The 27,142-nt window shown below is 37.1% G+C and overlaps 1 protein-coding gene across 1 annotated transcript in view; it reads right to left on the bottom strand.

Annotated features, from left to right (window-relative positions):
* The window catches only part of MALRD1 (MAM and LDL receptor class A domain containing 1), a 576,646-nt gene that overhangs the window by 159,762 nt on the left and 389,742 nt on the right, over window positions 1–27,142 (bottom strand). Inside the window, exon 31 of the mRNA XM_070382053.1 lies at window positions 24,974–25,135. Within this exon, the coding sequence (XP_070238154.1) occupies window positions 24,974–25,135 (162 nt within the window). The remainder of the gene's footprint in view (window positions 1–24,973; window positions 25,136–27,142) is intronic.

Raw genomic sequence — 27,142 nt, 5'->3', positions numbered from 1 at the left:
TTGAAATCATATCAAGCATATTTTCTCACAACACTATGAGATTAAAAAATCAAGGGAAAAAAAAGCTGTTAAAAAGAAAAACATGTGGAGGCTAAACAATGTGCTACTAAACAACCAGTGGATGGCTGAGAAAAATAAAGAGGAAATAAAATACCTGGAGACAAATGAAAACAGAAGCATGGTGATCCAAAACCCATGGGATGCAGCAGAAGCAGTTCTAACAGGGAGTTTTATAGTAATAGTCTTACTTCAGGACAAATAAAAATCTCAAACAACCCAACCTTACACCTAAAGGAACTGGAGAAAAGAGAACAAAATCCAAAGTTAGTAGAAGGAAAGAAATCTTAAAGATCTGAGCAGAAACAAATGAAAAACAGATGAAGAAAACAATAGAAAAGATGAATGAAACTAAAAGCTGGTTCTTTGAAAAAAAAATAAAATTGATAAAGCTTTTTCAATTAAAAAATGGGAGAGAGCTCAAGTTAGTAAAATTAGAAATGAAAAAGGACAAATTACAAAATACAGTGGACACCGCTGAAATAAACACCCATAAAACACTACTATTAAACACCTGCTGCTGCTGCTGCTAAGTCATTTCAGTCGTATCCGACTCTGTGTGACCCCATAGATGGCAGCCCACCAGGCTCCCCCATCCCTGGGATTCTCCAGGCAAGAACACTGGAGTGGGTTGCCATTTCCTTCTCCAATGCATGAAAGTGAAAAGTGAAAGTGAAGTCGCTCAGTCATGTCTGACTCTTAGCGACCCCATAGACTGCAGCCTACCAGGCTCCTCCGTCCATGGGATTTTCCAGGCAAGAACATTGGAGTGGGTTGCCATTTCCTTCTCCAATGCATGAAAGTGAAAAGTGAAAGTGAAGTCGCTCAGTCTACATACCGATAAAATGGATGAATTCTCTGAAAGGTACAATCTCCCAAGACTGAACCAGGAAGAAACAGAAGATATGAACAGGTCAATTGCAAGTACTGAAATAGAAACTGATTTTAAAACTCCCAACAAATTAAATTCCAGGACCAGATGGCTTCACAGGGCAAATTTGATCAAACATTTAGGGAAGTGTTAACACAGGTCCTTCTGAAGCTATTAAAAAAAAAAAAAATTGCAGAGGAAGGAACATTCCCAATCTCATTCTGTGTGGCCGCCATAATCCTGGTACCAAAGCCAGGCAAAGATACCACAAAAAAAGAAAATTATAGGCCAAGCTCATCTATGAACATAGATGCAAACATCCTTAACAAAATATTAGCAAACCTAATTCAACAATATGGGCTTCCCTGGTGGCTCAGATGGTAAAGAATCCACCTTCAATGCAGGAGACCTAGGTTCAATCCCTGGGTTGGGAAGATCCCCTGGAGGAAGGCATGGCAACCCCCTCCAGTATTCTTGGCTGAAGAAGCCCCATGAACAGAGACGCTTGGTGGGCTACAGTCCATGGGGTCACACAGAGTCAGACACAACTGAACAACTAAGCACAAGCACACAATCTTTTTATAAAACTATTCCACATTTCATAGTTTAGCTCTTAAATAGGATGATATATATAATGAGATTGATGAACTTTGATCTCACGAAAGAAGATTATGTTTAACTCAGACATCACATATATTTCTTTTCATGATTTAATGCTAACATGATGCTGAAGATTAAATATTTAGGGCAGTGGGGCAAAAAGTATTTGTGTTCATTGACATGAATTTAATCTGTTTTACAAAGTTGGGAACTCTCATTTAAAACCGGTATTGTAGTAAATTATTCTTCTAACTACAAAAATACACTGAAACTTCACTAATTCAGCTGTTTCTCTTGAATAGTTTTAATCATATAGTATGTAGTTTAAAACGTAAGTTTTAAGCTTGCCCAGAAACCTGAGTTCATTCTAACCAAGTTCTCCATGCTTGGTCTTTGCCCACTCGCTTCTAGAGGGACTTAGACTACAGCATCCTTAGCGTCTCAATACCTCCTTTCACGGCACCTCAAGTGGGAAGTTACATCTCAGTTTTGTTTATTAAGTACTTCAGTGCAAACAACTTAGTATTTATTGGTATCTAACAATATTACAGGCATTTGAAAACTAAAACATACAACTGAAAAAACTCATTTCATTCTTAAATAGCCACAATTATGTTCTATCTGAGTGGGCTTCTACTGGGCACTGCACACGTTCTCAAACCTCAAAATCAGATGGAACAAAATCACCTTCACTCCTCATTCCACATTTATTTTCCCAGGACTTAATTTTTTCTTACAGCAACTACTGAAAAGCAGTTTAGCAAAGATACAATATGACTGAAAAAAATGTAGGACAATCTGCTGTTTGTATTTTAGGGTTATATCATGGAACTCAGTGTAAAAAAAAAAAATACTAACTAATTTACTGGGAATGATGATAATCCAGCATGCCACTGCAGTATATATTATTTCAGTACAAGACAAACAATGTCACATAAAGCTCAACCTCAAAGGTAGCAATTCCAATTATTAGTTAGGGGACTGGGTGAGCTTTCAGAGCACACCCCACATAGCCTCTTCTGATCTGCATATTCAATTTTGGTCTTACCAGATCCCCCAGTCAAACACAGAAATCAGAAAGTCAATTCCTGTGTGGTGTATTTGTGCTTATAAATGTAAAATTTTATCCATTTAAAAATTTAAGATTGCAAAACCGTGCATAGCAATTTAGAAGCCACCATTGCAAATTTGGTCTTTGGGGATTTTAAATTCTGTAACTCAAGCATATCTAAGTTTGACTTTGCAAGTGAAATAGACTTGTTGCGGTGCTATGTTTTTTGTTTTCCTGGAGAATCATAAAGGTGAAAAGTTGCTAAGTCTCTTAGAATTATTAATAGAAATGTATAAATTCTCTGGGAACTAGGTACTCTATCACAAAATTATAAACTGTTACATTGAATTATACTTTCAGAAATAGACTTGGTCTTTATCTAGCAAGCTCAGACTAGACATGCTTTCGTACGTTTATAAACTTTCAGTTGCTTCATTGAGAGCTACCTATTTATACCTGGAAAAATCCTTGGGGAGGTCAATCCAGCCTCCTTCACAAAGTTCAGAACTTGTTAAAGCAGAAAATAAAGCTGAAAAGTTCCAATCACCACAACATAGTTAGAATTTAACAGTAAATCATGAACCAGCATTATTTAAATGTAACTGTGTGGCATGATCAAGGATTCATTAATGGGACAGATTTCCACAGAAGGGGACTGTTTTGTTCATTAATTTGATTTTCAACTATTTCATAACTTTCTACTGGGCATTTAAAAAGCTATTTAACTCTGATATAATAGATCAGAATGGATCCAATTAAGTTTGTAAAATCTAAAACATTACTACATGTAATACTCTAGGACATGGGCATTCATTAAATATTATCTGAATTTTACCTCTCCTCAGATGCTATATCTCCTGATATTTTCTGTACCTTTTCAGTTTAACATTTCAATTTTGCTTGTACCAGACTAATGATTACAAATTCTTAAAATTCTCAGGGTATAGCTTTTATATTTCACATCTTAACTAGCTAAAATAAAAACTGGACAGAAATTTCTCATTAATGTTAAATTCTTTACCTTAAAAATTTTAAAGAGTCACACATGTTTTCAAAAACTGCCTTAGTGTCAAATAGGGCAAATTCATCATCAAAGTGTATTTTGTTCAAATCATTACCGTTTCTTGACATTAGAGGCCAAAATACACTAGCCATATTCAGAATCCATCACCATGCTTCATGAACATTCGTTTTAAACTTTGATGTCTGCAGAAAGTAAAGATTCTAATTTGTCTTGTAGATGTTATTAGCTACAATTTTGAGTTTTTGAAAATGTTTCATTGAGTTATTATGGCATAAGGTAATATATTTGACATGTCTCTTTAAAATAGACAGCTAACACTTTTAAAAGAAAGCTGCATTTTTAAAGCTCCAGTGCCCTCAGCAGAATGATACTCATTTGCACTAGGGTCAAATCATAAAAGACAATTTCTCACTTCAAGTGTTCTGAATTCACTCCCTGCTTTAAATTGTAGGCAATTTTCATCTTTTTTTTCTTGTTCATAAAATAGGCTAATGGTTTTTTTTTTCTTTCTTTTTTAAATGCAATATGTCTCTCTTTCAAGACAGCAAATTCTCCCTTCCTCAAAGTCAGACTTACTTTGTTTGGCTCCATATCCTCTATAATTTCTGCCTGTCTCTCACTCTAAAATAGAAGGGTGCACAGGACTATGAGTTGAAATGCCCTCAATCTCTTTATGTACTTTCATTCCCTCCCCATACCAGATGTTTAAGGTGTTAGCCATTTGCATCTGCAAGTTTTAAAGCCTGTGAAATAGAAACACACTCAGAGAGAGAACAAAAGTTTCCTCAAAGGTGTCAGAATGGCAACCACAGATACAGCGCCTCTCAAGTCAAGTGAGATCTGCTCATAGCATTTGATAGACATTGTCACTGCATCCCTTCCTGAAGAGCTATGCACTGAATATATTTGACATTTCTTCATTTTCACCTTTTCCAACAGTTTATTCTTTAGGCGTTATTCTCTTGAGAGTCATTATTACCTATTTTTTAAAACTCCACTTTCCAGCAGAATGTCTCATTTCAGCACTATTCTCTATTACCAAATTGAGTGCTATAAACTCTCCCCCTCAGGATGTGGTGCTCTGATATAAAAATGAAGCTTCTAGTTGCGACATGCTGACATAGGGTAGATTCAACTTCTTTTGAAGTTTCTAATATGCTCAGCAGCAAAAATGTCTCAATCACATGAAGATGATATATGAATGGAACTGGCTGGTACTTCCTATAAGTCTAGGAATTTCAAAGGATTCAGAGTTTCTCAAGCCTCAAAGAAGAACCCTGAGTTATATCTTTAGTGCTTTTTCCTGTCAAAATGCCTTTGGAAACATGTATTGGTTTAACAGTATTTCTGTAACATGATTTCATTTGCCAAATTAAGATTAAAAAGGAAGCTAATTAAATTATAAACTCTTTTCTTTAGGTAAGTGATATATAGTAAGAAATGATTTTGTTTGATCTATTGCCTGAAAGGGTATGGGAAGCAAATAAGAATGGAAGAAAATTTATCTTTATGGAAATAGAGAACAGTATTATTATATTATTTTAATAAATAAATAGGGAGCAGAATCTGGGCTGGATTGTATACTAGTTAAGCCTGCAGGAGCTAGAGGTCTTGATTCAAATTCTGACTTTTCCACTTATTAGGTATGTGACCTTGAGCAGCCTATTAAAATTCTCCAGGACTCAAAAACAATAAGAGATAATTATAGTAGGTACTTTAGCCTCAAGGGGTTGTGGTAAAGACTGAATGAGACCCTACACAAGAGCATATAATACCAAATATTAATATAGATGGTAACTGCTATGTAGTTTAACAGATAACAGATGTCTTAAAATCGGTGGATACAGAAAGAGACCATAAAAGATGATTCATTATGTTGTTATTCAGTCACTCAGTCATGTCCAACTCTTTGTGACCCCTTGGATTGCAGCATGCCAGGCTTCCCTATCCTTCATTGTCTTCCAGAGTCTGGTCAAACTCAGGTCCATCAAATTGGTGATGCCATCCAATCACGGAGAAGGCAATGGCACCCCACTCCAGTACTCTTGCCTGGAAAATCCCATGGACAGAGGAGCCTGGTGGGCTGCAGTCCATGGGATCGCTGAATCGAACACGACTAAGCGACTTCACTTTCAATTTTCACTTTCATCCATTGGAGAAGGAAATGGCAAGCCACTCCAGTGTTCTTGCCTGGAGAATCCCAGGGACTGGGGAGCCTGGTAGGCTGCCCTCTATGGGGTCGCACAGAGTCGGACATAACTGAAGCAACTTAGCAGCAGCAGCCATCCAATCATCTCATCATCTGTCGTCCCCTTCTCCTCCTGCCTTCAATCTTTCCTAGTATCAGGGTCTTTTCCAATGATTCATTACATTAGAATGTTAAAGAATATTTACAAGTGCTTCCCTTGTAGATCAGTCAATAAAAAATTTGCCTGCAATAGAGGAGACCACAGTTCGATTCCTGGGTTGGGAAGATCCCCTGGAGGAGGAAATGGAAACTCACTCCAGTCTTCTTCCCTGGAGAATCCCATGGACAGAGGAGCCTGGCAGGCTACAGTCCATGGGGTCACAAGAGTCAGACATGGCTTAGTGACTAAACCATTACCACCACCACCAAAGTATACAGCAGAGATGTCATAGGCAAAGGAGGTTGTACAGGAGTGGGAAAAGATCATCAAAAAAAAAAAAAAGAAAGAAAGAAAGAAAGAAAACAAATGTGGGGGAAGATTTCTGGTTTCCAGTCCAGCATATAAGGAGCTTGGAAAGCACTGGTTTCATCTTCCAAACAGCCAAAAATAAAAAACTTTTCTTAGATCCTTCAAGAAGAGAGATCACAGGGAAAACTGCTTCCCCCAAATTGATGGGCATATATGGAGAGTACAGGGACTTCCCTGGTGGCTCAGATGGTAAAGCGTTTGTCTACAATGCGGGAGACCCAGGTTCAATCCCTGGGTTGGGAAGATCGCCTGGAGAAGGATTTGGCAATCCACTCCAGTACTCTTGCCTGGAAAATCCCATGGACAGAGGAGCCTGGTAGGCTACAGTCCATGGGGTCGCAAAAAGTCAGACATGACTCAGCAACTTCACTTTCACTTTCAGAGAGTACAAAAATAGCAAAGCAAAACCTGGGAAAAGGAATTATGACTGGAGTCAGCATTTGGCTTTCCAGGTGGCTCAATGGAGGAGACGTGGGTTCAATCTCTGGGTGGGGAAGACACTCTGGAGAACGAAATGGCAACCCACTCCAGTATTCCCTGGGAAATCCCATGCACAGAAGAGTCTGGCGGGCTACAGTCCATGGGGTCATAAAAGAGTCAGTCAGACATGACTGAGCGAGTAAACAACTCACTTGGTAGGAGCCCTACCAAGTTTTCATGGTGAAGATTAGAAAAAAATCCCTTCTACTTCTTACAAGGAGAGAGGAAAAAGTAGCCATCTGAAAGTGTGCCTGTTTTTCTTAATGATTTCTCTCTCACCTAAGGCTTCTCAGGTGGGGTAGGTTAAGAAGTGGAAAGTACTTATGAAGGTTAGGGTCAAAGGACACAGCCACACTAGTAGACTGAGATCAAATCACGAGATTGGAGAATGATTCCCTCCCCTGACCTGACACTTGGCACCTTTCCATCCCATCATCACATCACTAGGGCTCCTACATAATATCAGGGAATTGTAGTGAAAGAGTGTCACCTCTCAGACCTTATTTAAGAAGTTTGGACCTCCAAAATACAACAAGGGAGACAAAGCCAGGATGCCAGAGGAAAACTTTACCTTCTGACACCCACAGCTCTAGTCAGCAGTAAACACAACCTAGCCAGATAAACAAAAACCTGATAAGTATACAGTAGTATACTTACTGTATACTGTATACTTATTATACATCATTATCTGGCTGTTTATCTTGATTCTTTCAAAGCAATTCATTATGTTCACCAACGACACAAACTTACAAGTCATACTAAAACAATGATATAGCCAAATGTTGACATTTGCTAATGCCCAAAGAATATTCGAGGAACAAGCACACAGACTTTGTAGAAGAATAAGAGATGAAATAAAAACTGCTCTTTGGGGAAGAACATAGGAAGCCCTTAAAACCAAATTAAAAGGTAGTGAAGAGCCTCTGATTTGGTGTCATCATTTAGGAATATTAACCCTGTATCCATGTGAAGAGTGGCCTGGTTTAGGAGAATACTTGCACAAAAATGAGTTGGCTGGACATGTGCAACAGTCCAGGGGTTACTAAGATGGCAGAGGTGGAGATGCAATGAAAGAAAAGCATTTAAGTTGAGAATGAAGAGGTGACAGATTGAAATTCAGAGAGAATTAGTTCATAATATTAATAATGATAATTTTAATAACAGAAATAGTAAGATCAGGATTAGGAAATTCTTTCCTAAAGGAAGGTAAGTGTGAGTTTGAATATGGAGTTGAAAATACTGGCAACTAAAAATATGGGATGAGGATGTGGAAATAAGGGTTACATACATGGGGGAATGAGCAAATTTTGAGTGCTAAGAGAATAAAAATTCAAGCAAAATGTGTAGGAAAAGATATAAAAAGGTAAAAGTCAGAATATTGGTTGAGATGCACAAATAGGTCCCAAAAGGAGAAAGAAAAAGCATAAAATACAAATATAACACTAGGGGGAAAATCACATACACTATACTGAAAACATGGATGAATACTTTAAGAAGGTGTGGATTGATCATGACTGCGTGCTAAGTCACTTCAGTTGTGTCCACCTCTTTGCAACCCCATGGACTGTAGCCCACCAGGCTCTTCTGTCCATGAGATTCTCCAAAGGAAGAAGACTGGAGTGGGTGGCCATGCCCTTCTCCAGGGGATCTTCCTGACCCAGGGGTCAAACCCATGTCTCTTGAGTCTCCTGCATTCGCAGGTGGGTTCTTTTCCACTAGCACCATCTGGGAAGAACAGGTGGATTGATCAGTAGTGTCAAATGCAGCATTAGAAGAATCATTATAATTATATGAATTATTATGAAATTAATGAAGTCCTCAAAGACAGCTAGAATACATGCTTCATGAGGGTCAGGAATGTATTTGGTGAACAATTATCTCTACAGTTTTAGATCAGTGACCAAGAGTCAGTGACCAATAATTATACATTGAAGAAATATACACACACACACACACACATACTGCACAATGCTACATGTGGACTCTTAGTTACCCAACCAAGGATCGAACCTGCACCCCCTGCATTGGAAGGGCAGAGTCTTAAACACTGGACAACTAGGGAAGTCCCAAGAAAAAATATTTTGGGGGGACTATGGAAGACAGATTGCAGGAAACCAAAGATGATGTGTGTATTGAAGTAGAGGATACAAACAATGTGTTACTGTTGAGTTTCTCAGTTGTGTCCAACTCTTTGTGACCCCATGACTGCAGCACACCAGGCTTCCCTGTCCTTCACCATCTCCTGGAGCTTGCTCAAACTCATATCCAATTAGTTGGTGATGCCATCCAAACATCTTGTCCTCTGTCGTCCCCTTTTTCTCCTTCTCTCTATCTTGCCCAGCATCAGAGTCTTTTCCAATGAGTCACCTCATCTCATCAAGTGGCCAAAGTACTGGAGTTTCAGCTTCAGCAGCAGTCCTTCCAATGAATATTCAGTGTTGATTTCTTTTAGGACTGACTGGCTTGATTGACTTGGAGGCCAAAGGACTCTCAAGAGTCCTCTCCAACACCACAGTTCAAAAGCATCAATTTTTCACAGCTCAGCCTTCATTGTCCAACTCTTATATCCATACATGTCCCACAATGTGTGGAAAATGTTAATTTGAGATAAAAAATAATTAAAAACAATACTATTTAGATGAGAAACAAAGTTAAGATTTTGTAGTTAGGTAATTCATTGTTTTTTAAGGTAAGAAAGAATTGTGATGCCTAAAGTCAAAAAGTGGTGATAAAGAGGCAATTTAAGGATACACACAAAATTAACTAAATTACAAAGAGGCAAGGTTCTGAAAAGACAGAAAAGGATAAGTTGAATGGTTCCATTATTTCACTAAGAACTAGAGTCATAAATAAACAAACATTTAGTAAATTCCTTTTAGAGAAACTCTTGATTCTTGGATACTTGGGAAATGATAAATAACCTGAAAGATTTTCAGAGTATTTATTTAGGCTTTAATCTTGCCCTACAGGATTCTAAAAGCACTGCTTCCTTCACATGGCTTTCACTTTCCACCATCTCTCACAGATGATACCTCCTGGCATTTCAAAAAGAGAAAGCATATCCTGAGTCCTACCTGAAACAATTATTAAGTATCCTTGGAAGTATTTTAAGTGAACACAGACAAAGAAAAGAAAAACAGAAATAAAGATTTTGTTTCTCCAGGGAGGCAGGAAAATGTGATATAAATTGGGTGGGGTATTGATTCAAATGGTACATGTGAATGATTGGAAGGGGTTCAAGTTTGATACCAGCATTACTTTTTGCCAACAAAATAGAAATCACTGTGGGATCATGAGAATTTTTGAAGAAACACAGAGGAGCTGTAGAGGATCTGGGCTTGTTTCTGCTATCTAAACATCACCAAGTTTACCTTCCGTCTCAGAGTAAAATAAGGAGAACAGAAACAACCCTGGCCTAACCACTCACATCCTGAAGGAAACTGTCCTTGCTTTCTCACTTCATGAAGAATGGTCATGATGAGAAGTGCCTTTATTCTAATTCTGCTTAACAAATGAAGGGTGTCATCCATTGGCTTTTTGCAATGAGAAAATGAAATCTGCAAGACATATCCTGATATTTATCAGCCAGAACAGCCTCTTTTTTTTTTCTCCGTTAGCATAGTTATATATTTGGAATGGAATGTTTGTAACTCCAAGTAACTGGAGAAAAAGAGAAAGTAGAAATGACACTGAACTGTGATAAGAAAATGGCAACTAGAGTGAACAGGAAATATAGAAATAAAATACTTGTTTGTTTTGAGCTCTTTGACATGGATAAAAAAGCCATCTCCCAACATTTTTGTGTTTTAGAAGAGAAACTACTAAGTATTCTCATATGACCATCACATTTTACATTTGTAAGCTTTGAGAGTGTCATGTTAAGCTGAAGAGATTGTGGGTTACACATGCAGGCTTTTGCTTTAGAGAGATATGAGTTTCAATGCTGGATTCAACAAGTGTCTTCTGTGTGGCTGGGGGCAGGTTATTTATTCTCTCTGTGCATCCATTTCCTCTGCTGTAAAAGTCTCAAGGTATTATGAGGATTAGAAAAGAAAGCCAGAGACCTGGTGATTGGCATTCAGTGACTACCAGTTCAGTTCAGTTCAGTTGCTCAGTCGTGTCCGACTCTTTGCGACCCCATGAATCACAGCACGCCAGGACTCCCTGTCCATCACCAACTCCCGGAGTTCACCCAGACTCATGTCCGTCAAGTCAGTGATGCCATCCAGCCATCTCATCCTCTGTCGTCCCCTTCTCCTCCTGCCCCCAATCCCTCCCAGCATCAGAGTCTTTTCCAATGAGTCAGCTCTTCGCATGAGGTGCCCAAAGTACTGGAGTTTCAGCTTTAGCATCATTCCTTCCAAAGAAATCCCAGGGCTGATCTCCTTCAGAATGGACTGGTTGGATCTCCTTGCAGTCCAAGGGACTCTCAAGAGTCTTCTCCAGTTACACAGTCACAATTTTTGATAACCAGGCTTGTTCTATTTAGTTACATAGAAGTAAGTAAGTAAGTGCTAGTCGCTCAGTGGTGCCTGACTCTTTGCGACCCCATGGACTGCAGCTGACCAGGCTCCTCTGTTCATGAGATTTTCCAGGCAAGGATACTGTAGTGGGTTGCTATTTTCTTCTCCAGGGCATCTTCCCAATCCAGGTCTCCTGCACTACAGGCAGATTCTTTACTGACTGAGCTACAAGGGAAGCCCTTAGTTACATACAACAATTTTCAAGTTTTAGTAGTAAAAAGAAATAAATGATAATAAAAAACCTCTCTTCATCTGTAGTATACAAAACCTCTCTCCATCTGTACATATACTTTATGTATATGTAGATCATATAGTACTCTTTCATTCTGAAGTATTTACTTAGTTACTGAATTAATACATTATTTATTAAATATCAGTGCCAAATTACTTTTATGAGATGACATTAAAGGTTACCAAAAGATATAAGAAAATCAGAAAAATATGTTATACTATGTAATATTACTCATTTTATCCTAATAATCCATATCATTATTCTTGATAAAATCTCCTTTTACCTGATGCTATGTGTTCGATGGCATCATAGAAGAGAAGTAAAGGGGACAGAGGAGGTACAAATAGGAGAAAATGAGAAAAATACCAACATACAACCTGTCATCATACAGATGTTATCATACAGTAATAACTATTGTCTAATTGGTATTTTCCAAATCTGTACTTTCATAAAATCAATAACATATCAACTTTGAACTTTAACTACATATTAAAAAAAGAAAAATATATAAAAGGCAAATGAAAGAAAATATGGAAATAAAGAAAGACTGATTCTTCTCTTTGAAAATTATTGAACGAGGAGCCACAATAGTTGGGCAATAATTCAGAAAGCAGTATTTTTAGACATAGAAATTGCTGATACCATAAGAAAACTGCATGCTAAGGTTTAAGTATTAGGATATAATATACACAACACAATATTATAAAGATAACATATCAGATAAGATTATAATCACCCCTCTTTACTTTTCATGTTTTTTTTTTCAAAGTACCTTTTGCATAAAGTAGACGAAGTTGTGCTGTGCTGTGCGTAGTCACTCAGTTGTGTCCGACTCTAGCCTGCAGTTCCCTCTGTTCCTGGGGATTCTCCAGCCAAGAAAACTGGAGGGGCTTGCCATGCCCTCCTCCAGGGGATCTTCCCAACCCAGGGATGGAACCCAAGTCCCCCACATTGCAGGTGGATTCTTTACCGTCTGAGTCACCAGGGTTAAGCAGGTCATTTTTGCATTTTCTAGTGGCAAGTACGTGAATTCTAAAACAAGAGGCTGCCCATCTTCAAAGAGATGGATATTTTTCTGTATTTCTTTAGTTAATTCAAGTGTTTTTTTTTTTCCACTTGAGAGATAAGAAAGCCTTCTCTATGTGTCCAGGGTAATATAGAACAGAGCCGTTCAACAGAAACAGTGAATCCCATATGTAGGTTTAGAATTTTTAGCAACACATTTTAAAAAGTAAAAGGAAATAGGTTAATCTTTAGTAATGCAACTTATTTAACTGAATGTTCCCAAATGCTATCATTGCAACATTTAATCAATAAATTCTTAATGAGATTTTCCTAAATTCTATTTTCTTTTGTATGACATATTTGAAACAGTGTGTAGTTAACATTTGGACCAGCTACATTTCAAGGGTTCAATAATTCCATGTGGCTAGTGGCTACCACATTTGGACAGTGTAGGCTGTAAAAGAAAGCCTTTTAGTCAGAGAGTTCAATATTCCAATCTCCCTGCCCATTTACCCTTGTGACTTAGTCAAGTTTTTCTTTCCAACCTTTTAAAGAATTAAGTATCTTCTACATCTCACTGTATTAAAAGGATGAAATGAGATAACAGAGGCAAATCTCTTACTGTTTCTGATTCTCAGGAAACATTGAACAGATGTTAGTTTTCTTCCTCTAAATCCCTCTGAAATTTATCCTTATTTTGTTTGTAAAAAAAAATCCTTTTGTTTGGGTTTTTGTGAATGGATAAGAACAACAACTATTGCACATCCATTCACAACCCTTTATGGAAACAGTAATGCAGGTAGACTCATTCTAGTGGCTACAGACAAAAATGTCTTTAACCTATATTACCTCCCCACCCTTGTAACACCTACGCTACTCCCCACTGGCTCCTGGGTGATATTTTTTTGAAGGCTCCACTTTTCCTTTCTTTTTCCTAGCAGTTAACTTTCCACACACCATACAAGCTTTTTATTTAAAATGCTTGATACTTATTTTTTGTTCTTCTCTGCTACAATGTCAGCCACATGACATCAGAAATCCTTTCTTGACATATTCAACATATATTCCAAATAACTAGAACAGCTAACAAAAAATAAAAAAGAGGGGAGCTCAACAACAATATGCTGTATGAATAATTGAAAAAAATTTTTTTCACCATGTCAGTGTATGATTTAACTCAGACGGTAAAGAATCTGCCCGCAGTGTGGGAGACTTGGGGTTAATCCCTGGGTCAGGAAGATCCCCTGGAGAAGGGCTTGGCAACCCACTCCAGTATTCTTGCCTGGAGAATCCCATGGACAGAGGAGTCTGGTGTGCTATAATCCCTGGGGTCACAAAAAGTCGAACATGACTGAATGACTAACACACACACACAATGTATATAATTTTATTTATCTGTCACACATGTGTAGAAACTCTTCCATTTAGTCACATGCATTTCTTTTAAGATTTTTTGATGTGGACCATTTTTAAAGTCGTTATTGAATTTGTGACTATACTGCTTCTGTTTTATGATTTTTTTTGGCCCCAAGGCATGTGGGATCCTAGCTCCCTAACTAGGGATCCAACCTGCACCCCCTGCATTGGAAGGTGAAGCCCTAACCACTGGACCACCAGAGAAGTCCCCAGTTACATGTGTTTTTAAAGCAGTGGCTGAAGAATTACACAAATTACAAATGTTTTCCTTTAACACTCTTCTCAGACTTTAATGTGATGATGATGATAAAGAATAGTAGAAGTATATTAGTAGTAATTCACTCCCCTTGGAGTATCCCCCAAAATTCCCATAAAATATAACATGTATTATGTAATAATAGTATTTAATAATACATAATACAAAAATTATGCATTGTTATGTATAAAAATACACAATAAATTCCAATGTATTTTTTAAGGATCAGCTAAAATATGTACATATTTAAAAATCATATACCCTCAGAGCAGGAACTGGCAACCCACTCCAGTATTCTTGCCTGGAGAAGTTTCATGAGCAGAGGAGCCTGGTGGGTTACAGTCCATTGGGTCACAAAGAGTCGGACATGACTGAACGTCTAACACACACACCTTTGTTCTACAGCATTGTCTCTACCCTTGAGTAGCACGTGTCTTTATGAGAAATATGAAGGCTTGACTTATGATACACTTTCATATTTAAGGAGAAAAAGATGTATGTGTGAATGAGCTGATTTTACTGAAATGCCTGATATTTGTGAAATATCATATCTTTAACCAGCCAACACTCATATTTAATCTATTTTTTCTTTATTTGTCTGTGGAGTGAGGAGCACAGAGTAACAGTGCAACCTTTCCAGGCAAATCCCAGCTCTTCCCTCTGATTCCTCCTTAGAGAGCCTGCAGGAACACCTCAGTCATTTTCTAGAGGTTGAGTGCAGCCACAATAAAACAAAACACACAGCTAAATTAAGCTAAATGATAACAATACATTCAGAGAAGGAACCTCATCTTTAATCTTACAAAAGAGTGTGTGAAGATTTACTGTCAAGTAGACTGACTAGAATTTTAATGGTTAAAATGAGCATGTGTTGGTACAGGTACAGCTGAATTCCACAAGCGTCACCATTGGCTTAGTCCCAGTATATGGATTAATGACTTATATTATTTGTCAGGGTATTTTGAGACTCCTTCCTTTAATTTTTTTAAGCAACATGTGATAGTATTACCTCACATTAAGAAATATACTATACAGAAAGATATAAAGATAATCATGTAATCACTCTGAACCCTTCTCAGGGCCTTTCAAATGACTATGTGTCTAGTTTTGTGCGGCCATTTTGGTCTGTTACTGAGTTCTTTATGTTAGCCTACTGATCTCTATATTTATACCTCTGCTAATACCACATTATCTTGAATACCATAGCTCTCATTAAATCTTAAAATTGGATAAAGTAAAAAAAAACCATATACCTTGAGTATCATTTGAAAATCTAATGAGATTATTTCAATTATTGCATTCATGTCTTCATTTCTACCTTGTGTATTTCTGAATATCAAATTCTTATTTCACGCTAGATATCATATTATCAGGGTTTTTTTCACTTAAGTTACATTCATATTTTGTGGGAAATATTTTTTAAATATCTTTGAGAAATTTCAAATTTATACTGAAGTATAAAAAAATAGCATAATGAAATCCCATCTACACAAAATCCAACTTCAACAGTTTCAACCCATGGTTAGTCTCGTTTCTTCTAAATTAACACTCATACCCTCACTACCACTAGACTATTTGAAAGTAACCCAGAATACCAAATTACATGTTTATATGTTAAATATAGGTCAGTATATGTGTCTACCATATTAGGACTATCATATTTCATAAATATATTACACAAAGATGAGTTATACTTCATTACAATCAAATATTTAGACAGTAGGAAATATATTTTATATTTATGTTAATATGGATATAAGTATATTTATTGGAGCATAAATATATATATATACACACACATATATGTATAAATGGGAATATCTACATTCCCAATTTTTTCAGGAAATGATTATACTCCATTATAAATGGAGAAGGAGAACTGCTATCTGCTTTCAAATCAAACTCATGTGCATCTGATTTGCAGCTTTCATCGTAAGCACAGGACAAGTTGGGTGAGAAGGAACTCTTAAGGCTCAGTAGTAAATAAACATCTTTCTAAAGAACAACAAGAACATATGACAAATGTCTACTGCACTGTTATCTCCTTCCTCTTTTTACATAATTGTTCTCTTTGTACGCCCTTATCTTTCATGATATTGGTTGTTTTTAAATGCTTGGTGATGCTTGGCTATCTATTTCAACTTTTGAATGAAGATATCTATATATTATAGATATCAGGAAAGATATATAGATATATCTTAGTATATAGATATCAGGAAAGAATATTCACTGCTGTAACCAGAACTGTTTTTCCCACAGAGTTGTCCTTTGATTGGAAGAATAAAGAGCAGGTGCTGGACAGATGGACTGGGCACAAAGATGCACAGATGTCCCTAGGATGGGACAGTATTTCTCAACCTGGGATACACATTAGACTCCAGGAAAGTTCTTAAAAATCTTGCTGCCCAGGTCACAGCATTGACTGATTTTGTCAGAATCTTTGCGGGTGGATCCAGGTATTAATATTTTGTTTAAACTCTCCAGGTGGTTCTAATATTCAACCAAGTTTGAGAACCATCGTCCTTGGTTGTGAGGTGAAGGGTTGGCAGACAGGCAGATTGCCTGTTTGATTTTCTTTTATTCCTAGGCAGAGTTATCTTTCTTTATTTCCTCCTGAAAACTTAGGGTATGGATCCTGTATAATCCCCAATATAACCCTGCTTCTTTTACAGGATGTAATTAAATTATGATAATCATTTTGCAGGCAGATGCCTGGCTTTCCTTAGATGACATTTCGCTGATTTTATTCTGTGAGCAAAAGCTACTCTTGTGAGCAGTTGTGTTTGGAAACCACGGTCCTGGGAAGGAAATACAAAAGGTGGTGCCAAGTTCCAATTCAACCAGGTGTTCTGCATGCTGTTTCTCAGGGACTTTGAAGAATTCTTCACAACCTTTCCTGGTATTTGTATTAGTCAGCTCAGGCTGTGATAAATACCACAGACTGTGTGCTTCAACCACTGAAAGTCATCTCCTCACTGTTATAGAGTCTCAAAGTCCAAAATCCAGGTGCTGGCAGGGTTGGTTTCTCCTGAGACCTTTCTTCATGGCCTGAAGACAGCCAGCTCCATTGTGAATTCTTGCAGGGCCTTTCCTCTGGGTAAGTGCCTCCTGGTGTGTCTTCCTCTTCTTATAAGGACATAAGTTCTTTGGCTGCTGCTGCTGCTGCTGCTGCTGCTGCTAAGTTGCTTCAGTCGTGTCTGACTCTGTGCGACCCCATAGATGGCAGCCCACCAGGCTCCCCCGTCCCTGAGATTCTCCAGGCAAGAACACTGGAGTGGGTTGCCATTTCCTTCTCCAATGCACGAAAGTGAAAAGTGAAAGTGAGGTTGCTCAGTCGTGTCCGACTCTTAGCGACCACATGGACTGCAGCCAACCAGGCTCCTCCGCCCATGGGATTTTCCAGGCAACAGTACTGGAGTGGGTTGCCATTGCCTTCTCCGGTTCTTTAGATGAAGGTCCCCCAATTCATGACATCACTTAACCTTTCAATTTCTTGAAAGGCCTTGTCTCCAATGCAGTCACATTGGGAGTGAAGGCTTCAACATCTGAATTTTGAAGTGGGGGGCACCATTCTGTCCAGGACAGTACTTTTGACTTTAATCTGAGAATATCTGTATAGTTTCCTTGGGAAGATCTATAGGGAACCATGTTCCCCTGGGCTGAGATTTATGCTGTTTTCACTTCACCCATTCTGATCCCATCTGTTTTTTTATTCCCTTCTGGAATACCTCAAACATTTCTGGTCGAAAGATGGGAATTTTCTAAAATGTGTGAAAAGTACAGTTATTATCTCTTTCTACATGTGTGTGTAGGTGTGCATGAGTGTGTGTGGATAAGATCAAAGTGAGTGGTCTGATGAACATGTGAGCGAGGGCTGGCTTTTGTATATAACACACCATTTCCCTGACCGAGCCTCAACTCTCCCTGCTCTATCAGAGACCACGGTGAGATGGCGACATAACTCATAAGAAAGAAAAGGTTAAGCGGCCCCAAATAAGGCCATTAAGAAGATTCAGGCAAAGCTGTACCTAAGGATAAAGCAAGACAGTGAAGGAAACAGCTTGGATGAAGCTCCAAACACCAGGGGTTCTGTTCTGAAGTGGGTGCTCAGTACACAGACTCAGAGAAGACCTTCAGCTCCTCTTGTTCTTCATCCCTGATGCAGGAATAATAATAGTATCTGTCCTGTCTGCCCAACAGGAAATACAGCTATCACCATCAAGCCTGTAGGGCTCTGTCAACTAACTACCAAGTTAAGTTCTGTTTGTTGAACACTTAAGGCTTTAAATTACTAACATACGCATTAGAGTGTTAGTATCACTAAGATTTTTTGCAGCTTTACTTTTTGACCTTGGGCTGTGAGTAGAGAATTGCACAACAGTATGTGTATGGATCATATAAGGAAATACACTCCATTTCAGTTATCTTCCAAACATTCACTTAATTCGGTTTCCAACACATTGTGTGTGGTATTTAGAAGGCACTCAGGAAAACTACACTGCATTCTTTAATCCTAAAAATTTGTAAAATACAGACAAACATAAATCTAGGTCACATGAGGCCTACATAAATACTCATTAAGGTCTATTCAATTATAAATTCTGGAAAGAATATAAAAATAGCAAAAGATGTGACTTTGGTATACCCTATCAGAGTTTATACTCTAATTGTAGAGAGAGTTGATTTATTATAACATTAAAAATAAAATAAAGTTATGAGGGAAGGGAAAAAAGAGACAGCAGCCTTCTGCATTTTGCCTCTGTTAATTTATGTCATGCAAATGTCATTCTTGCCATTAAAACTCGTATATACTCAGTCCAAACACTATTCATGTGCAGACTGGAGAGTAGATTAATGCTTGCAGTTTCTCTCTACAACTTTGGTGATGGCCCCAAAAAGACTCATAAATAGGCCTGTGATGGACATTGAGAATGCCCTCCTTATGTATCTAATTCTTCATCTTGGTAACAACAAGTGAAAAGATCCATAAACGCAGCTTTAGTTAACAGCAAGGTTGTGATGCTTCGAAAAAGACTGTGGGTTCTTTGAATCTGTTGGCCTTCTCATAAAGAATTTTGTTTTTCCCAGAGGGTCAACATTAATTAATGTCCTTACAATCTATTTAGCAGCCCATTGTCTCAGTGATGCCTAAACAAGTTGAGTGAGCTGTAGTGGTGTAGCCTGGGTGATATAATCAGGCCACTTTGAAAAGAGCACTCCGTAAAAATAAACTGTCTCGCACAGTAATTAACAGGGAGGATAATAAAGTATTCTGTCCACATGATTTCTTTTCCTTATCTGTGAACAACATGATTTGTATACCATATTGCATAAAGAACCAGACGGAAGACTTTTCATGTGGTCTTTAATGAACTCACACTAGCTATAAAAGTTAAAAAAAAAAAATAAAATAAAAATAACCATTAATATTCTTTAAATTACATTAAAAAGGATCAATAGATCACTCATGTTTGTCTTTTGGGACAATGCATGGAAGCTTTCTCATGTCCATTGATTATACTTCTTTTTCTCTAAACTATTATATTGTGCTATATTTCCTAAAGGAAATCAGTCCTGAATATTCATTGGGAGGACTTATGCTGAAACTGTAACTCCAATACTTTAGCCACCTGATGCAAAGCACTGACTCCTTGGAAAAGACCCTGATGCTGGGAAAGATTGAAGGCAGGAGGAAAAGGGGATGAAACAGGATGAGATGGTTGAAGGGCATCACCAACTTGATGGACATGAATCTAAGCAAGCTCTGGGAGTCAATGAACAGGGAAGCCTGCATGCTGCAGTCCATGGAGTCACAAAGAGTTGGACACAACTGAGCAACTGAACTGAACTGATTATATTATATTGTATTATATATTATATTATAGGTTAACTATTATATTTCTTCTTGTTGTTTATTTGCTAAGTGTTGTTTGACTCATTTGCAATCCCATGGATTGTAGCCCACTAGGCTCTTCTGTTTGTGGGATTTCCCATGCAAGAATACTGGACTGGGTGGCTATTTCCTACTCCAAGGGATCTTCCCAATCCAGGGATCAAAGCTCATCTCCTGTACTGGCAGGTGGTTTCCTTATTACTCAGCCACCAGGGTAGCCCATTATACTTTTACATTTTCCCTAAACTGAGCCTACAATAATTTGTCCCACTAGTAATATTATACAAGCAGACATGCTCTGTAGTTTTCAAATACTGTCTTAAGATGAGGAAAGACTGCTACAGACGTTATCTAAAGAACTCATGGGCATTAGTTACCTAAATGTTACTCTCTGGATCTTGTGTGAAGTCGCTCAGTAGTGTCTGACTCTTTGCAACCCAGTGAACTGTAGCCTATCAGGCTCCTCCGGCCATGGGATTTTCCAGACAAGAGTACTGGGGTGGGTTGCCATTTCCTTCTCCAGGGGATCTTCCCAACTCAGGGATCAAACCCAGGTCTCCCACATTGTAGGCAGACGTTTTACTGTCTGAGCCACCAGGAAAGTCCCCTCTGGATCTTAGTAGCAAATAAATATCAGTTTATTTCTCTTAATTTCTCAAGGAAGAGAAACTAATATTTATCCTCAGAGACTATCAGAAAAGGTTAAAAGAAAAAAGTTCCATCTAAATGCATATTGACTGTTGTGATGTTTGTTATACTGAAAATGTTAGGAAATAATTTAAGAATTTACTGTTAGATAATTTTATAAATCATGATATACATATCCACAAGTAGAATACTATGATATAATTACAATTATGTTATTAAATGTACTGCATAAGATAAATTTGTTCACAGTATGGTTTTTTTAAAATTACTTTATTTTTGTTGGCCAATGTGTACATTAAGAAAGAATGGCAGGAGACACAGATATGAAGCTTAAAAGTAGTTATACTACTCTATTGGAATGACTAGAGTTTTCTTTTTTCTGCTTATTTAAAATGTTTTAGAAAAAAAATGTATTTCCAGTCATGTAAAATTCAAGAAAAGAATTCTTGAAGAAAAAATTTTAAATATTAAGGATGAAATGCATTAGTTTAGGTTTTTTTAAGAAGTAAAACTTAAAAATATCCACCACATTTTCCACAAACATATAATTGGGCTGCTATCATGTATGCTGGCATTTCTTTTGAGGTGTCATTCCTGGTTTCAATTATTCTTTTTGTTTTTGGATTTATTTCTCCTCTCCTCTACTTCAACTCTGTCACCCATTTACATAATTCATGTTAATAAACGAATGTATATCCCTTCTCATCTTCTTTTCCATGTTCACAGTGTTATTCTAGAAATGTTTACATTTGGAGTTAAATGTATGCACAGATAAGAGGGCGGCAGTCATTGTTGTTTTAGGAATATTAGATCACTTCGCATGATCATTTTGCATGCTATCTCCTTTAAGAGTATCTTTTGCAAATCCTTACAAGTCTAGTGTATGGCACTACATTCTTTTCAGTGGCTGCGTGATATTGTGCACTGTGGATTGAATCAATTACCTCGGCTATTCCTCTAGATTTTTGACAAGGGACGATTTTGGCCCCTTGGTGGTAGTTGTCAATTTCTAAAGATATTTTGAGCTTTCAACACTGGAGAGAGGAGTGATGCTGGTATTAGCTGGAAGAGGCCAGGGATACTGCCAAACATCACGGAGTGTACAGGGAAGCTCCACCGCAATTAATTAGATTGCCAAAACACTCACCAGGCATACTCTGACCTCAGTGTGTTTGGCACTGGCTGTTCTTCAGGCTAGAACACCCTCTCCTTTGGTCCCTACCTGTATCACTCTCTCTCGCTTCTGTCAAGTCATTTTTCAAATGGCATTTTCTCAATGCAGCCTATTTTGACCAGCTTATTTAAATTACAACCCTCCCCCAATCCATCCACTAGCCTTCAGGAACCTACTTCCTCTATTCTTTCTTTTTCTAACTGACCATATAACTTTTTTACTTATATGTTTATTTATTATTGTTTCCCCTTTCTAGAATACAAACTCCACTGTGGTGATGATTTTTGTCTGTTTCATCCTCTTAATGTTTCCCCAGGTCCTAGAATGGTGCTTGGCATTTAATAAATGGATAAATAAATGAACAAGTGAATGATTAATGATTGTATGAATGATGCATACTCATGTTGAAAGTGAAAGCCACTCAGCTGTATTTGACTCTTTGTGATCCCATGGACTGTAGTCCACCAGGCTCCTCGATCCATGGAATACTCCAGGTAAGAGTACTGGAGTGGGTAGCATTCTGTTCTCCAGAGGATCTTCCCAAACCAGGGATGGAACGCTGGTCTCTGGCATGAAGATTTTTTACCATCTGGACCACCAGGGAAGCCCCATGTTCATGTTACTTCCCATTTTTTCAACCTCAAACAATGTTAAAGTAAATATCCTTACATACATATGCTTACATAATGGTCTTTATATTTCTACATGGACAGAATGCTTCCCCAAATGGAAAACTTCCCACAACCATGAATGAGTGTCTTTCCCCCTCTTTCCCCAATTCCATCACTCAGTCATCTGTGAGTAGCTTCTGAAAATCCTTTCCCATCTTATTAATTTGCATTTTTCTGATGAGTTGCAAACTTGTGCATCATTTAATATATTTGTTGATTATTTGAATTTGTTCATCTGTGAATTGGTTATGCAAATCTTCCCTTGTTGTTAAAACTGCCATTTCTAATAAGTCTCTAAGAGTTACCTACCTATGTACTTGCAATATGTAAAGAAAAGAATTTTTAAATCTATTATATGCCTGTTGATTTTGTTTATGAAATTTTTAGACCATAATTATAATTTTATATCTTTAAATACATGTGGTTTATTTATTTATTGTAGCTTTTGGAAGGTAGATACTTCTTTAAATTGCACATAGCTTACCCTATGTTTTCTTGCAAGAATTTTATTATTTTAACTTGTTATATTTATATCATTAATCCATTTAGAATATATGGCTGTATATGAAATATTCAGAAGAAAAACTAGAATTTCATTTAATTTCCTTCCATGCAGATAACTAGCCATGCCAGCATCACACTAAATAATACATCTTTTTCCCAGTGAATTAACCTTTGTTATATACTAAACTCTTCTAATTATTTACCCAAATGCCTTAATTCTCTATCCTGTTCCACTACCCCATCACCTGGTATATACTAATCTCATCTGTTTTTTAAGGAAATAAAAACTTGATGAAAGGCAGAGGAAATACAACTTGACAGGTCAAAAGGAATAGAAATATTCAACCTGAGGCTGAATTAGGAAATAGCTTTAAACAAAAACGCACATCCAAGCTGTAATTGAAATCATGATATTTTCAATCTGCCTGGAATATATAAATAACAAAAATACTGTTCTCATTTATTGGACATAGAATGGCTGAGCCAATCTTGAACACCCTTTCTATGAAAAATTATTTTAATTCCATGTAATCTTGTTCTTTTTCATTGAGCCTATGCTTCAATTATTTTGGGGAATGTTGTATTAATTAGAGTTCTCCAGAGAAACATAGCCAACAGGATATGTGTAAACATAGAAAGGCATTTATTAAAGTAACTGGCTCATGTAATTATGGAGGCTGGCAAGCCCCATATTTGCAGAAAGAAAGCCAACAGGGCAGTGGAAGTCCAAAGGCAGTCTGTTGGTGAGTTATCTTTTGCTCAGAGAGGCTGGTCTTTTTTGTTCTATTCAGGTGTTCAACTGATTGGGTGAGGCCCACCCACTATATGGCGTGTAATCTGCTCCAAGTTTACCAATTTAAATGTTAACCTCATCCCAAAATACCCTCCAAGATGATACATAAAATTAATCATCACAATAGTTAAGATGATTTTTTTTTACCTCAAAGAAAAGCTAGATTTTATCCCTAAGAATAGTTTTGTCCCTAAGAAAATTTATCACTGAAAAAAGTTATTTTTAATTCCTAAGAAAGTTTGACTCCTAAGAAAAGAAAAGTGTTAAGCATCAGGCAAAATTTCACGTTAAAAGCAAACAAGAATACAAGTTTACTTCCTGACTCTATCACTTGTAAAATCATTTCAGATCACCTCATTCTCAAACCACCGGCAGGAAGCAAAACTTGTTGAGTTCATTGATGCTTATTCCTTCTATCATCACTTACCTTTTAAATCACTGCCTCTGCACTTTAGAAGGTCTGGAATGAAGCTGATGGCCATCTTGCTATCACTGTGGTAGCATGCCAACTATATTCTTTTGTCTACTGCATGCATTAATTTGAACATCCCCTACTTGTCCTTGCACCAATTAAGAAATTTTAAGGCCATCTTTATTGCTGTTATTTAGTTGCTAATTCGTGTCTGACTCTTTTTGCAATCCCATGGATTGTAGCCCAACAGGCTCCACTCTCCATGGGACTTCCCAGGCAAGAATACTGGAGTGGGTTGTCATTTCCTTCTCTAGGGGATCTTCAAAACCCAGGGATTGAACCCATATCTTCAGCATTGGTAGGTGGATTCTTTACCATTGAGCCACCAGAGAAGCCCTGGGCCTTTAGGGTACCGTAAGTAAAATCTGAGTTTCTTAAAATATGAGTCATGGATTTCTTTGTTGTAGCAATATCAGTTCTACATCTGTTAAATAATTCAGGGGATAACCAGAAGGAACTAACTCTCTTTTCATAAAGGATACTGAGTTCTATCTCCACAAAGACACAAGGAAGGCACTCTGATGTTCAGTTAAAGCAGATTACCACCCAGTGGACTCTTTGGCCTGGCTATCTCTCCTAGATTTACCTGGTGTGTGATCAGGGTCTGGACTCAATGCTTCTGTAGGAATTCCACTGCCAATGGCCCAATCCAAGTCATCTTGAGAATCTTGAGTAAGATGGCAAGTTGTGGTCCAGTTTCCTGAAGTTGTTTCAAAACTGCAGCTTCCTGCTGTGCCTGTATATTGGCCTAAGGAAACAAAAATATTAATGGAGTGTTCTGGAAATGTATGTCACACTTGATATTACACTTCATTTGTGATGGTTTAAAATTATTATGTGCATATTATATTATTTAAAAATTTAAAGAATCATGCCATTTGTGTTCATTGGATATATCAGTTGTACACTGAAGGTTTTTTTTATCACAGAATCTAGAAGTGCATGAATACTGTCATTTAGCCGATAAGGATTTACATGAATTGACTAGTAACATTTAAAATGATAGATAAAACTGTATCTATACATGAAGAATGAATATAACATTATGATAGTGCAGATAATTCAGGTCAAATAATTCAATATTTCCAGTTGTCTGGATGATTAATTTAGTCCCTCTGTCCACTGTAGTGCTTGAACAGCAAGGACCATTAGAGAGGAAAAGTCAATAATTAAAGAAAAGTTGCCTTTGGGAGAAGTAGTAAACAATGCAGGATGCAAACCCTCTCTGCTACCATACCCATTATCCACATAAACATTTAAGAGCCAGTCACTAAATAATGAAAGAAGTTCTCTTCTAAAAGTGTTGACTGATAACTCATTAAAATATTAAGTTGTTCACAATGACAAAAATTACTAGATAATAACTGCTTGTCTACTAGTCATCTGTGAAAAGTGCCATCATAACACCCTGATATCTGCTTTCATTTTTCTTTAATTTTCTTTTTGCATAGCAGTTATTATTTTTGAACATTCACTGTAAAAACTGTGTTACAGAGACAGAATGAATTATTGGATGGTTTAATCAGTATGAATCAACTGAGATTGTCATTGACTATTTTTGCTTTTTTGAAAGATGAAATTTGTATTATTTTAACACTTCTTCTCCAGGTGGTTTCTCATTCCAAACTTTTTCTTAACATAAAACTATTATGAGCATGTATAGATACATTGTCACAAGAAAACTTGCTGTTAACATGGATGCCAGACATTAGGTATTCAAAGCTTTACTATTTTTATAGAAACCTTTCTGAATCTCTGAGAGTATTTTCATAAAATATCAGCCTTTTACTTCTCTGGCATGATTGCATCTTATTTCTATAAACTAGAGTCATTTTTAAATATGTACATTTCTTTCATTCATTCTCCATGACTTATGATCCATTGGTTTTTACATGTTTATTTATGGGCTCTGTATATCCTTTTTATGTTTACATGCCAGGATTATGTGATATAAATAGATCTATATCATACTTACGCAATATGGATAAAAGTGAGGAATTTGTTTCTCCAAGTGTTTAGCTAACCAACTGCAAACATCCAGAATCTTCCAAGGTTACAGAAAAGACAGCCATTGTGTGTTTATTAGAATGAAGTCACATACAGGTTCTACTGTATTTCTGTAACAGTAATTATTCTACATCCTTTTTTTATTCTCTGTGATCACCCTTACCCTAATTCTTCTACTCTATTTAATATTAAACTTCTTATTTGACTCTCAAGATATCTACACAATCAGGATTTATTCTGTTACATTTCAGCCTCTCTAACTCAAATTACGTCACTTTTACTTTTCCCTTTTCTAGGGCTAATCTTGCTAATCAATTGTTTATCAAGCACTGCTATTAGCATTCCAAGGCTTCATTTATTTCAAGGTTACACAAAGTTTCCACATCTCTCAAACACACATTCTCTACTAATTCCTTTCTCACCTTGCAGAGGTAGCTAGGGTGCCCCTCATGTTAAAAAAAAAATCACATAAAATTCGAAAGTCTCACTGTGTATACCTTCATTCATTCTTTCCCATGGCTTTCATACTTTTGTGCAAATGATCTACAAATCCACAGACACAATAAAATGCAGGTGTTTTTCTACAAATGTTTGTTGAATATTCTACTTGGAATATGCAATTGTCATCTCAAAGCCAACAATCCTAAAATGAACTCATCATTGATCCCTCCAAATGGGTTCTTCTCTGAGATTGATTTATATCATAGTATGAATCTTCTCTTTCTAAAGATTCAAACTTTGAAGTTAT

Source organism: Bos mutus, chromosome 13 (genome assembly GCF_027580195.1).
Source record: "Bos mutus isolate GX-2022 chromosome 13, NWIPB_WYAK_1.1, whole genome shotgun sequence".
Lineage (NCBI taxonomy): Eukaryota > Metazoa > Chordata > Mammalia > Artiodactyla > Bovidae > Bos > Bos mutus.
Note: the sequence above shows the minus strand (reverse complement) of the source record. Positions and strands in the feature narration are given on the sequence as shown.